The sequence below is a fragment of the Diceros bicornis genome, chromosome 39 (assembly GCF_020826845.1).
Source record: "Diceros bicornis minor isolate mBicDic1 chromosome 39, mDicBic1.mat.cur, whole genome shotgun sequence".
Taxonomy (NCBI): domain Eukaryota; kingdom Metazoa; phylum Chordata; class Mammalia; order Perissodactyla; family Rhinocerotidae; genus Diceros; species Diceros bicornis.
Genome location: NC_080778.1, coordinates 23022757 through 23035090, shown reverse-complemented (window position 1 = coordinate 23035090; position 12334 = coordinate 23022757). Strand labels below are relative to the sequence as shown.

Sequence of the window (12334 nt, the reverse complement as noted above, 5' to 3'; positions counted from 1 at the left end):
AGAAGTGCGGTCCACTCCTTCCTCTGCGAACTGCACCAGCTATCTGCATGTGTCTGCCATATGGCCGATGGCTACGTTTACTCCGGGGTGATGCCTAAGGGGTGTGTGTGTGCATATGCCCATGTATGCACGCACACACAGACACTTTTCTGATCACATTATGAACTCCTTTTGTCTGAAGTTTTACATCCCGTCAAACACAATGCTCTAAACATGATGTCTATTCAATGAACGTGACTGATTGGCTGACAGACATCAACACATGTTAGTAGAAAACAATCTCTTGTATCTGGGAGATAATGAATTGAGTCAAGTTGCCTTTTTTACAATGACCATGTGATCTGAAGACATGATATAAACTGATGGAGTAGAGGATTATCTTCTCAAGAGGAGATTAAGAAAGGGCTGCCTATTCACTCTGGCTTGATAACGATTCTTTGTTCCACAGTAGTCTGGAGGATGGCTGTTTACCACCCTTCCAGGTTTGGCCCCTTCCACGACACGGAGCATTTAGTTCAACAACACTTAGAGCAAACCTGAGAACCGCATGCGTCTTGATCTTGCCTACAATGCACTTCTGCCCCCATTCCCCTCCTTCACCTGGCCGCCTCCTTCTTGTCTCCTTCAGGCCCCAGTCTGGAAATATCTTCCTCTAAGAACCAATTTTGGCCCCCATTGCAAGCTCCCTGGCCTGCACTCAGGCCTTCCAGAGGATTCTGCATCTTGTACTGCAATTCTCATCCACTACCCCCAGTCGAGTCTTACCCACGGTAGACCGTCATTAGTATGTGTGGAACAAATGCATATAAGTCACTTGTTACTTCACTGAAAGCCCTCTATAATAACTCAACAGAAATAATATCAAATACTTTCCAGATTTCACATATTGAATATCAAGCTATAGTTAACAGATTGCAGATCAGTTTTTCTGCCTCTTACATATTAAAGGGTACTTACTGAGAAAGAATAATGGGAGACTAAGAGCCCTAAAGGCCTTAAAGGAAAAGTCTCCCATGTTAGGCAGTGGAGACCCAAGACCACCGTACCAACTCTAGAATCAGGTGCCTTCCGAAGCCCCAGGAACACCCACACAATCTAAGTGGAACCTACCCACAGAGAGGTGCGAAGGCCACTTACCATTTGTTTTGTTTTCTTTGACACTGATGTTTCAAATCTTAAAGTACTGCCATATTGTCTTGAAAAGAGATACAAGCATCTGGGACTTTAAGGCATGTGATGTGGTTTTGCAAATATAACCAATTAATAGATAAAATAATGCTCTTGGATAAGTTGGCTTAATGCAAAAGAGAAGGGAGCATTGCACCCCAAAATAAGGGTGAATTAAGAATATGGGATGGTGGGGGCCAGCCTGGCAGCATAGTGGTTAAGTTCGTGCACTCCTTTTCGGTGGCCCGGGGTTCGCAGGTTTGGATCCTGGGTGTGGACCTACACACCGCTCTTCAAGCCGTGCTGTGGCAGGCGTCCCACATATAAAGTAGAGGAGATGGGCACGGATGTTAGCCCAGGGCTGACCTTCCTCAGCAAAAAGAGGAGGATTGGCAACGGATGTTAGCTCAGAGCTAATCCTCCTCACCAAAAAAAAAAAAACAAAAAAATAGAATATGGGATGGTGAATTTGCATAGCAGTGAGCTCAAACAAGAAGTGAGATCAGAAGAGGAGCAGAGGTCAAGGTGGATCTTAGGCGGTGTTTTAGAATTAAACGGTGTCTTTCCACAGAAATGGAAGGGATGGTTACCTTTGCTTATAAGGTGTTTTCTATTTAACGTAATACTATGTGATGTTACTTATGAGGGACAGTCTTTTCACTCTCAGGAAGTGGCTTCCATACCGAATGCTTCCCCTCACTCTCAGTGTGGCTCTGGTGGGTGCACCATCCACAAAGCGAGAAAGGTGTTACTCTGTCTTATTAGTGGTGTGGCAGCACGTCCAGCATTTCCATCTCCTTAAGTACAGACTGGCCAAGCACGATGCTATCTTGGACCTTATTTGACAAAAAAGAACCAAATGTTCTAATTCCAAGTAAAGAAGAAGAAAACAAAAACATCTCTCAAATATCCATGGACCTATGAGGTCTGCCATCCTCTTTTTAGAACATCAAGGCCTGCTGGTTTAATTAACATAAAACTGTCAGCAACTTTTATTAGGTTGATGAGGGAAACACTTCCTTTGAAGTCTGGCCAGTCCACTGACTGACACCCCACATGGACCAGGCAAGCACAAGAGATGGCACTGTTACATAACGAAGGATGTGATTCTTGAATGGGAAAAGGCAGTACCAGGGACAAACCACAGATGGGTTTGAAATTTAACAGTCTGGTGAGATAGGACAGTTGGACTAAAAAAATAAAAATAAAAAAAGAAATCACTGCTACATTAATACTTTCAATTGAATCCCCTTGAAATCTATTTAGATCTGTTTTCTCTTTATGTTCCCGGAAAATTATCATTCAAAATAGTCAATTTTTCAAAATCATTATTTATAAGCTTAATCAGAGTCCTTCAATGGAACAAGACTAAGTAAAGCCCCATGAATACTATACTTAATACTGAATAAAGCAAAATAATAAATTTGCAACAGATTATTAGTAGAGGCTTCTAAAATTTTTAAAGGCTAATTTATATGCAAATAATAAGGGATTATGGACTTCCAGAGAAGATGATTTTAAGTTGCAATGTTTGTTAAATGCTCTTTTGTTCCCATTGGAGGATGCTCTTTGGAGGATCTGGGTCAAGAATAGAGGAAGAGAAGTTTGCTTCCAGCAGTTTCTAAGAGTTCTCAAAATGCCTATGGAACCCAAACTAGATTTGACAAATTTTTGCCATCCAACTCAGTGGCAGACATTATAGAACAGGAAATAGCCTATTTCCTGAAGATTCATTTCTATGCTGCAGAGAATCATCTAGAATCTCCCAACGTAGCCTTATCTTGTAGGAGTTTCAGTTCAGGTTTGCATAAGTATGAGGCTTGGAGTTTCCTGCTTATGACAGCAGTGGTATTGGGGATGTAATCAATCAGTGACCAGGAACTTGTGAATGTTCTGGGGGGTTCTTAAGAGACATGTATTTTGCAGTTATGCAATCTACCATAGCTTATTTGCTCTAGAAACCACGGTTTCTAAAGAAGCCTTCAGGGAACGGCATAATTGGCCCTGGCATATTTTGAAATTTCCATTTGCACAAGACAAATCATGGGGCAGAGGCTATGGCCAGGATAGCAAGCAAAATCCCTGGCATGTCTGGGAATTATTTCTGGGTCTCTCTCAGAAATGTATAGGACCTAGACTAGAGCTTACAATTTTGGGTGTGTGGATGCCAAGCTCCCACTACTGGAGAGGCAGTACTGGGCTGAAGGAGCCACCCTGTTTTGAGTCCTCCATGCTGAGCTGCTCACAGGGGCCAGTTCTAAGCAACAGAGAAAGGTGTTCAGAGTGCCGGCATGTTTTATTAAAGAAGATACTGAGAAAAGCTCCTGAGGAAAGGATAATATTCCCAGACATCTCTAATGATTGAAGAGCCCACCCCTTCTGATTCTTACTGCTAATTAGCCCTCTTTCATAAAAAATTAAATGATGTGCTTATAAAACGGATGCATCTACCTACGGAAATCATCCAATTTCTCTTTGCGGATTATCATTTCTCTCCTCTTTGTATTTGCAAACCTCCTCTCTACCGGTCTTAGGTCCCTTTTTGGAGTCGAAGACCTGATTCTCGACATTGAGCTGTAGTGAAGTAAAAAAATATGGGGTTTCCCTTGATTTTACCTTTCTTATCTTCCGCCTTTTCCTCCAGAGGTGGCGCTTTTTCAGCTACAAAGCCATTACCTTCTTCAGATTTTACTACATTTTCCTCTCGGGTAGGTTCCTCTCCGATGGGTATCATGTGCCCATTTGAATTTTCAAAGTTAACTGTTACATCTCCATCTAAAATGGGGAAAGAAACACCTAGATGTCTAACTTCATGGCTTTCTTAAAACCCAGTTTTCCACTTACTAGGACTGTAGGGTTCAGGTTCAGCTTTCAGGCCCTGGGCACCAAATACATCCTGTTCTGTTTCACCAAGTTAAAGGAAAGCGCTGGAAAATCCTTAGTCTTGGGGGACAGCAGCTATGGAGGGAATTTCCAGGTGCTAATTCAAGACGGTAGGAACAATTATCCTAATTATAAAACATCCCCGGGCAGCAGAGTCCCTCTCTTCTTGTGCTTAGGTTTCCTTGAAGTCAATACTTAAGAGTTTCTTTGTCTTTCAGAAACTGAACGGTAAAAGGAGTAATCTGAAAAATGGAATAAACATTTTAACAAGCACCAAAGACACAGGTGAATGCAAATACACAGATAACATGAAATGGAATTACACACAAACAATTAGTGGGAGAATATGAAAATTTCCAAGTACCACTATCTCCGGAATATTACAGCTATGATAAGTCAACGTCACACAGTAAGATAAAAGCTACTCTATATTCAGCGAAAGATAGCAAGGCTAACTGTGTTTTCATTTTCTTATTTATGGAAATATTAAAAGGTACTCAGGCAATTGTTATGTATAACTAACCAAAAAATCTTCAAGTTGGCTTAATAATAATTTGAAAACATTAGGGAAAAAAACACGTAGGAAAAAAGTAATTTCAGAGGATTTTTTAAAAATCACAACCGAGGGGCCGGCCCCGTGGCATAGTGGTTAGGTGCGCGCGCTCTGCTGCTGGCGGCCCGGGTTCAGATCCCCGGGCGCGCACTGACGCACCGCTTGTCAGGCCGTGCTATGGCGGCGTCCCATATAAAGTGGAGGAAGATGGGCACGGATGTTAGCCCAGGGCCAGTCTTCCTCGGCAAAAAGAGGAGGATTGGCATGGAAGTTAGCTCAGGGCTGATCTTCCTCATCAAAAAAAAAAAAAAAAATCACAACAAAATAAAATTTCTAATATGTTATCTAAATCATAAATAACTAATTTTAACCCCTGAACTTTCATAATTCCTAGGAGTTTCTGAAGTGAAAGAGATTTTGCAGAAACTCTTAATTCAGTGATGCTTGAAAAGATTAACTCTAGTTCATATCTGGCAAATTTTAAGAAACTTTGCTACAATTGTAAAAAAAAAATTAATGAATTGAAGATTTTTACTTAGCAAACTTGAAGAAATGCACGATTAGAGCTGTTTTTGTGCAACTTTTGATTAACCTTAGTTTGACAATCATTATAAAACAGAGACCATCTCCCAAATTCTCATTAAATATGATTGAATTGCTTGGGCTCAACAATAAAATCCACCGGTTTTCTTGACAAAAACAAGCATAACGTTTTAATACATAAAACACATAACATGGAATTATGTCATGCTCAAAATGAAAAAACAATTGTTGCTTAGTCATATAACTTCCAAGTATCTATAATCTGATTTCCGTATAAAACTAAAACAGACAAGAACTGAAGGCAATACCATTGCAAGTAAATCTTAACTATTTCGATAAAATTAAGGTGATAATTTTCTAAAGAGTATATGTCAAACCAAAAAAAAACCAAAAGATTCTTAGTTCTTATTATTGAATCTCAAGAAATTTGCTATTAAAAAAAGAGGAGAGACACAATATAATGTCCAGATATTAGACTCAGGAAAAATAAAAACTAATGTAAGAATGGAAAATTCTAAACAAAATAAAAAACCTCTTCTTTATATAAAAATTCTCAGTTTTTAGGTCTCCCAAATAAGTTTATCTTTGTTTTCTATGACTTTAGTTGGTAATAAAAACACATTGAAGTCATGTTAATGACAATTTAATTCTATTTTAACCATTATTATATTAAAATTCTTTAGTAGGTTAAATAACTGATTTTTAAAATTCAGACCAAAAAAGCTAGAGAGAAAATTAAATAGTTGTAGTACAAGAAGAAACTGGATTATCACATGATAGAGAGAAATAATCAACAATGTGGAAAGATACTTACTTTGAGGTATGAAATAAAGCTAGTGCATATGAAAATAACTGTAGAAAAAGGAGACATGTTTGTAATAAACACAGAATTCAAGGACAATACAAAGGAGAAGTGAAGTTATTAATAATCAGTGTGCGTATTGAAAAGGTTTTCTTGCTTTGTGTATTATTTTAGAATTAACATAAGTTAATTCCTTGATATAGTTTATGTAGGTAAGTAAAATAGAAGCTAGGTGAAGGAAGGCAAGAGCAGATGCTGAGTCAGACCGCAGGTTACAGTAAGAGGCTCACGCCAAGTCTCACAGGACCATCTGCATGCAAAAGAAAGAGAGAATTCAGAAAAAGAGTCATAAGCTTCAAGTAAACCAAGAGATAAAGCGCACACAGAAAGAAGCAGTTAAATAAGGAACATGAGAGCGTTTGCAGAGTTTCCTTCTTTCTGGTGTTTAGGTGTATTTGGGGTATAGTTAAAAGGGGAACAGAGGCGAGGAAAAAATCATGTTTGAACAAAAGGTGAGAGACTCATTAGAAGGTTAAAAAGTACACCACGGGAGAAAGAGAAAGGAGCTGCCAGTACAGGCCCTCGTGTTAGAGCTAAGGGAAAAGATGGAAGGAAAGAACCAGAAGACAAGGACTGAGCTTGCAGTGGACCATGCACTTCTCAGGGAGAGAAGACCACTTGCTGAACTTTTAGATTGATGTTAGATCTTAGTGTAAAAAAAGATAATTTAAGAGGAATAATAATAGTTGGGAGTGAGGGTGTGGGGTGGGATGGGATGAGGTCAAACCCAGGGTAGCTGGAGGGATTTAAAAAGTCTATGGGGCTTGCTGAATATAGGGCATAGTTGACAAGCTAAGGCAAAGTCAAGATCAAGGCAAAGAATGAACCTTCATCAGCAGAAGACAGGAGGTTGTCCCCAAGCACACCAGCTTCCAGTCTCTGGCTAGGGCTGAAAACAGACCGAAATTCTCAAGATAGTTGCTTTTGGAAAAATGACAGAAAACTATTTTCTCCAGCTCTTGGCTGAAAAAGAGGAAGGACTCTATTTACAATAGGCATCATCAGGAACTTCCAAGTATTAGGGAATTTCTAGAGTTCTATATGGGGACTATGCAAAAGGTGGAAAGTAAAACTCAGTAATTTATGACTTCCTAAACATTAAACCTATTACTTTATGTTTAGCTTAAAAATTGTTTTGTTCTTTTACATTCTAAAACTTTTCAACATTCAGTCTACAAAAGTTAAATAAAAAGGTCAGATAGAGTCAGATTTCTGGGAAATAAGTATATGAAATTGTAATCCACCATGCAAACAGTTTAACAGATCAGGCAGAATTAAAACCAAGCAACACTAAGCATTTCTTTGAATTGACCATTGCTACTTTTTTTTAGAAAAACTAAACTCCTTTCTAGCTATAACTGGATAAAAAAGAGGCCTTTAATCTATATCTTTAATACTCATTAAGAGTTTCAGTCATAAATTTTTCCACCTTTTTTCTTTCTTTAAGATATTTCCAAATAAAAGATAATATAGAAGTGCACTGGCCCACCTCCCACAGGTGATTGCCCTGGGTTGTTTTCAGTGGACGTGTAATTACTCTACTGCCTCCAGAGAGATTAGACAGGAGACAAATTTTGATACTGCAAGTCCACCTTCAAGTAAAAAAAAGTTAGAGATGTGCATTTTTTATTGTTAAAAGTCCCAGACAGGAAATAAACGGCCTCAAGGTAACAGAAAAATTAGGGAAGACATAAAGTTCACTCATAAAATGGAGTGAGAAAAGTATAATAGGCCAAAAATTGAAGTAAAGTACCTAAAACTGTGGGAGCTCAAGAAAAATGATATTATTCACTCCAGACTTCTCTATTTTCTTGGAAGCAGGAGTAAAATAGTAAAGCATTTCCTAGCCCCATTCCGGACTTATTCAGATGTTGGAAAAAAGTGTCATTTGGATTTATAGACAGCAATGGCCAAAAGATGTTTAGTTCTTTGCAAGGAACATATATCAGGAAAAAAGAAGTATTTGATTATTTCAATTCCAAATTAATAGCATTTCATTTGTTCCCATAAAAGTATAACAATAATACTTTTCCCCAGTAAATGTTTGGGGGTGGGCTGGGGGAAGGCATGAATAAATCAACAATGTTGCAACAAAAATTTCTTTTAGTTTTAATAGTAGTGGGAGCAATGAAAATTATTCAGTAGTATTTATTTGGAGAAATAGCCAATTTTGGTGTTTTTTTTTGAGAGTCTATCTCAGTTTCTATCTAATCCTTGTCTTTTTGAGTAAGATTCTCCCTTAGGAGGATAGAGGGAAAAACAGGGAAGAAGATTAGAGGTAGGAAAAGAAATGCTTGGAAATAATTGTTAGTGACTCAAAGATTCAAAGAAATGAAAAGAGAATAATCCTGGGAAACTTGCTGGAGAGATCGTGTAAAGCAGATTAATCTAATTTGCCCATTCATGCCTTATTGATTGCACATCTGAGTGTGTTATAGAGTAGAAAGGACAAGAGGTACATTTATCATCTCTTTTCTCTCTCTTTTCTTTTACTGGTTGACTTAAGAAACCAAAAGGCATGAGCCAAGCTGAAACTCTGCATTTATTCCAACAATTGAGTTAACTTGTATAGAAAGACTGAAGTTCAAGAACAGAGAAGAGAAGGAGTCATGTAAGCATTTGTATCTTATCTGTATCTCCAGCCACAGTGTACCTTTGTGGAGATTTAGGTTTAGAGTGACATATGGCGAAGGACTCACCAAAAAGGTCATTGAATTTCTTTTCTAGAATACCTTAGATTCTCTGCAGCCCACAAAGGCATTGTGAATTAAAGCAAGATTCTCAGAGTGTGGTACTCACTGCTTTCTCCTCCAAAGACCAGGAACATCTTAAATTTCAAAAGAAAATGAAAGAAAGGCCAAAGAAGGAAGGATCAAATTATTTTAAAGGTATCATTAATTTCCTCACCTTGATCAGGCAATTCCTTAAGAACTCCCCTTCTTATCAGCTCCTCTCTACTTTGTCTTGTGGATATCTTCCTTTCTAATACTTTTAAAAAGAATAAGCACAAGTAAGAATCAAGTCATTGCTTACAATAATTTTGAAAAACATTCCAAGTAGAATTAAGCACATTAATTCTGTTCATTTGAGGGCTCAAACCCCAGTTTTTCAAGTTGCCTAGCAAAATATGTGACTGGAGTCAACATAATTCAGATGAGAGCAATGACTCCAGCCCATGATCTGAAACCCAGCCACTGTGCCTGGTCTTTGCAACGATGATGTTTGGCCAAGAATCCAGACACATTATTTCACATCAACTATAGAGCACAAAGGCTACGTCTCACTTTGAAATATTCCTTTCTTTAGTCATGATGCATTCTAAAACATAGGCTTCTATGAATATGCAGTGTATGTGGAGGATATGTATGCTTACATTAAAAACAAACGAACTTTCAGTAAATATTCAGGTAACTCATCCAAATCCCAGAGGGAAGGGACTCCTTTTCCAGTGTTTTCTCTCTCACACCATCCATTACAAAAGTCCAACATATCAGATTTCTGTAACTCTTTTCCTTGCCATACTCAAAAGTTCTAGAGTGTTCTAGCATATTCCTTGACAAAACCCAAGTCCTAGGAGGATGGAGTCAATTCATACTTTCACAGGCACGTAAAGGGATGGGAATTAAATCTCAACACTGCTTCTTCCTTCTTCTGGAAGAATCTAAATTCCTGGTACAACTTTAGAATGGAGTTTAGGAGCTCAGGGTGGGACCTCAATAGTATTTACCATAGATGTGTATAATATTAGTTCCTGAATCCTACACATCTATGTAACTGCTAACTCCATTCCCCACTTTCAGGGCACAAGGTGTGTAAAATTAATACAGGGTCATCATGTCATCTACTAATCCTTTGGGCCAACATTCCCCAAAGTGTGTTCTGCACAACTCTCTTCCCTCGGACGCCCTATTCCAAAAAGCACCTTGACACAGCAAAAAAGGGCCAGAGAAGGGGCCTAGGGTTCTTTGGGGAAAAAGAAAGGTACAGTTGTGGAGACTGGGTAGCCACAGCAGAAGTCGCTTCTGACCCTCCCCAAAATTCCTATTCCTGACCTCATCATCTGTAAATCCTAGAGCCACCCTGGACAACATAATTTTGAGACCTAAACTAAACCCCATTACCCAAAGCCATGCCTTGACACATACAAACAGAGCTCATGATAACACTAAAAACACGTTTTTGGGGGGTGTGCCAGGTGGCCTGGAGCAAAGACACTTTGAAGAGAGGGCGGGAGGGAGGGGCATGCCTTTGGGCGGGGAGCTTTGTACTAAGCACCTGCAAGTCCTCACTAAGTGCTTAGGAGCGGCATGAGCCCCAGAATAGCAACACTTTGTCTCTCTTGAAGAAACTGGAATTCTTTTCCTTTTCTGAGAACTAGGAATCGTGTGCTCCTTTTTTATCCTGGTTAAGGTCAGAGTACAACTTGATATTTAACACAGATTTCATATGACAATTCATGGATGAAATCTGTTTCCTCCTTCTCAGCGACCTGACTTCATTTATATTTTATTTATAGCACGTGTGCTCTTTGTTCTAGGTTTTATCAAATGTTTTTTTGGGATACGATCAGAATGTAAACAAACAAGAAAATGAATGAATGGTCAAAAGAGTGATAATTAACGTCTTGTTGGTCCAAATCAGGACGCACACAGAACCCTCCCCATTTCCCTTAGATTACCCACTCATCCCCACCCCCCCATCCTCCTTTCCAGAAGCAAATATCAACAGCCCACTTAAATGTTGGTGATTTCAATGGACCAAGTTAACTGGGTGTAGGCGCCAGCAGGAGCTGTTCTTTTATGGGGGTTCTTTTACGTAAAAAGAGGGCTGTTATTTAAATACAGCTTCAATTTGTTCAGGCTTTTGTCAAAGAGAAGAGAACACCTATCGGCACAGGAAGCCAAACACCACCACAATGACACTGCGGGACACTGCTGAGATTCTGCAGGCGGTTGAGAAGGACCCTGACCACTGCCATCTCCCAAGGATTGTACAAACCCACTCAGGCTTGACTGGGGCTCTGAGGAGAGCCAGGCCCCTGAAGACCTCTTGCAGACTCCTGTGGGTGGGCCCAGAGATTCCAGGCTGTGCTGCACGAAGCTTGAGGATGCAGGTGACAACTGCAGGAACAAGTGCCACTGGGCCCGGGGATCAGGCCACATTCTGGGAAACCAAATGCACTGTCGATTCAGAGTACAGTCACTGTGGCTGTGTGCCCTGGCTCTTAGGAAGCAGAACTTTTAATTGTTTGCTGCTTCTGCAAAGGGCCTAAAACACAAAATGATTGTCAAGAGTCCTGGATTCTAGTCTCAGATCTTCCACACTGACTTGTGTGATGTTGGGCAGGCTTTTTAAGTTCCAGGGCGTCTGATCCGTTATCTGTAAATTGAGGGATGAGATTCCATGATCGCTAAATGACATCTCGTCCAGCTCAAATGTTGTGTGATCCTAGATCATTAATCAAGGCCATTCTTTTTTTTTTTTTTTTTTTACTTTTTTTGTTTGAGGAAGATGAGCTCTGAGCTAACATCTGTGCCAGTCTTCCTCCACTTCGTATGTGGGTCGCCACCACAGCATGGCTGACGAGTGGTGTAGGTCCACACCCGGGATCTGAACCCACGAACCCGGGCCGCCAAAGTGGTGCGCACTGAACTTAACCACTCGGCCACGGGGCCGGCCCCTAATCAAGGCCATTCTGCAATCTCCGCTTTAGGTACCTTTAAAATCTTTCATTTTTGCACTAAAATCTCACCTGAGAGCCCAGAACATATCCCGCTTTTGTTTCTGCCTTTCCATTTCGGATCCCAGAGCATGCTTTACATATTAGTTTTTAAGTTTTCTGTTGCTTTAATTCTAACAAATCTCTGCTAAAAATCCCTCCTTATAAATTCTGGAGCTTTGAAGCAGCAGCATGGCTTCCTGCCAAGAATCAAAACTGACAGCTTTGTTCTTTGGCTCTACCTCCAAAAACGGGCCCTGATAGGAAAATGCCATTGGCTATTTGTTTGGTCTCTGGCCGAGCGCATTTTTAACATACAATGCAGATAACCGCGTACGGGGCCAATGAGAACCAACTGCAGGCGACCGAGCGCGGAAGGTGTGTCACTGGGGCACAAGGTTCCAACCACTGTTCTCCCAGAAGAACAAGTATCTCACTCTTCATCTTCAAAAATATGCGCCTCGTGTTTATATAGCGTCCGTATGTTTGCAGAGCACATTCACTGGACACTTTTCCACAGGTTCAGAGTGTTTTGCATCGGAACGCCTCTGAGAGGTCATTCTAGTCCAACGTGCCGCCCAGAGCAGGCGTTATTTCTAGAACATTC

The 12334-nt window shown here is 40.0% G+C and overlaps 1 protein-coding gene across 4 annotated transcripts in view; it reads right to left on the bottom strand.

Annotated features, from left to right (window-relative positions):
- Window positions 1-12334, bottom strand: part of PHACTR2 (phosphatase and actin regulator 2) — a 251149-nt gene that overhangs the window by 48568 nt on the left and 190247 nt on the right. For all 4 annotated transcript variants that reach the window (XM_058534205.1, XM_058534206.1, XM_058534208.1 and 1 more), the window contains exons 3-4: window positions 8916-8996; window positions 3784-3942 (exon numbers count right to left, since the gene is read on the bottom strand). In XM_058534205.1, coding sequence (XP_058390188.1) covers window positions 3784-3942; window positions 8916-8996 — 240 coding nt within the window. The remainder of the gene's footprint in view (window positions 1-3783; window positions 3943-8915; window positions 8997-12334) is intronic.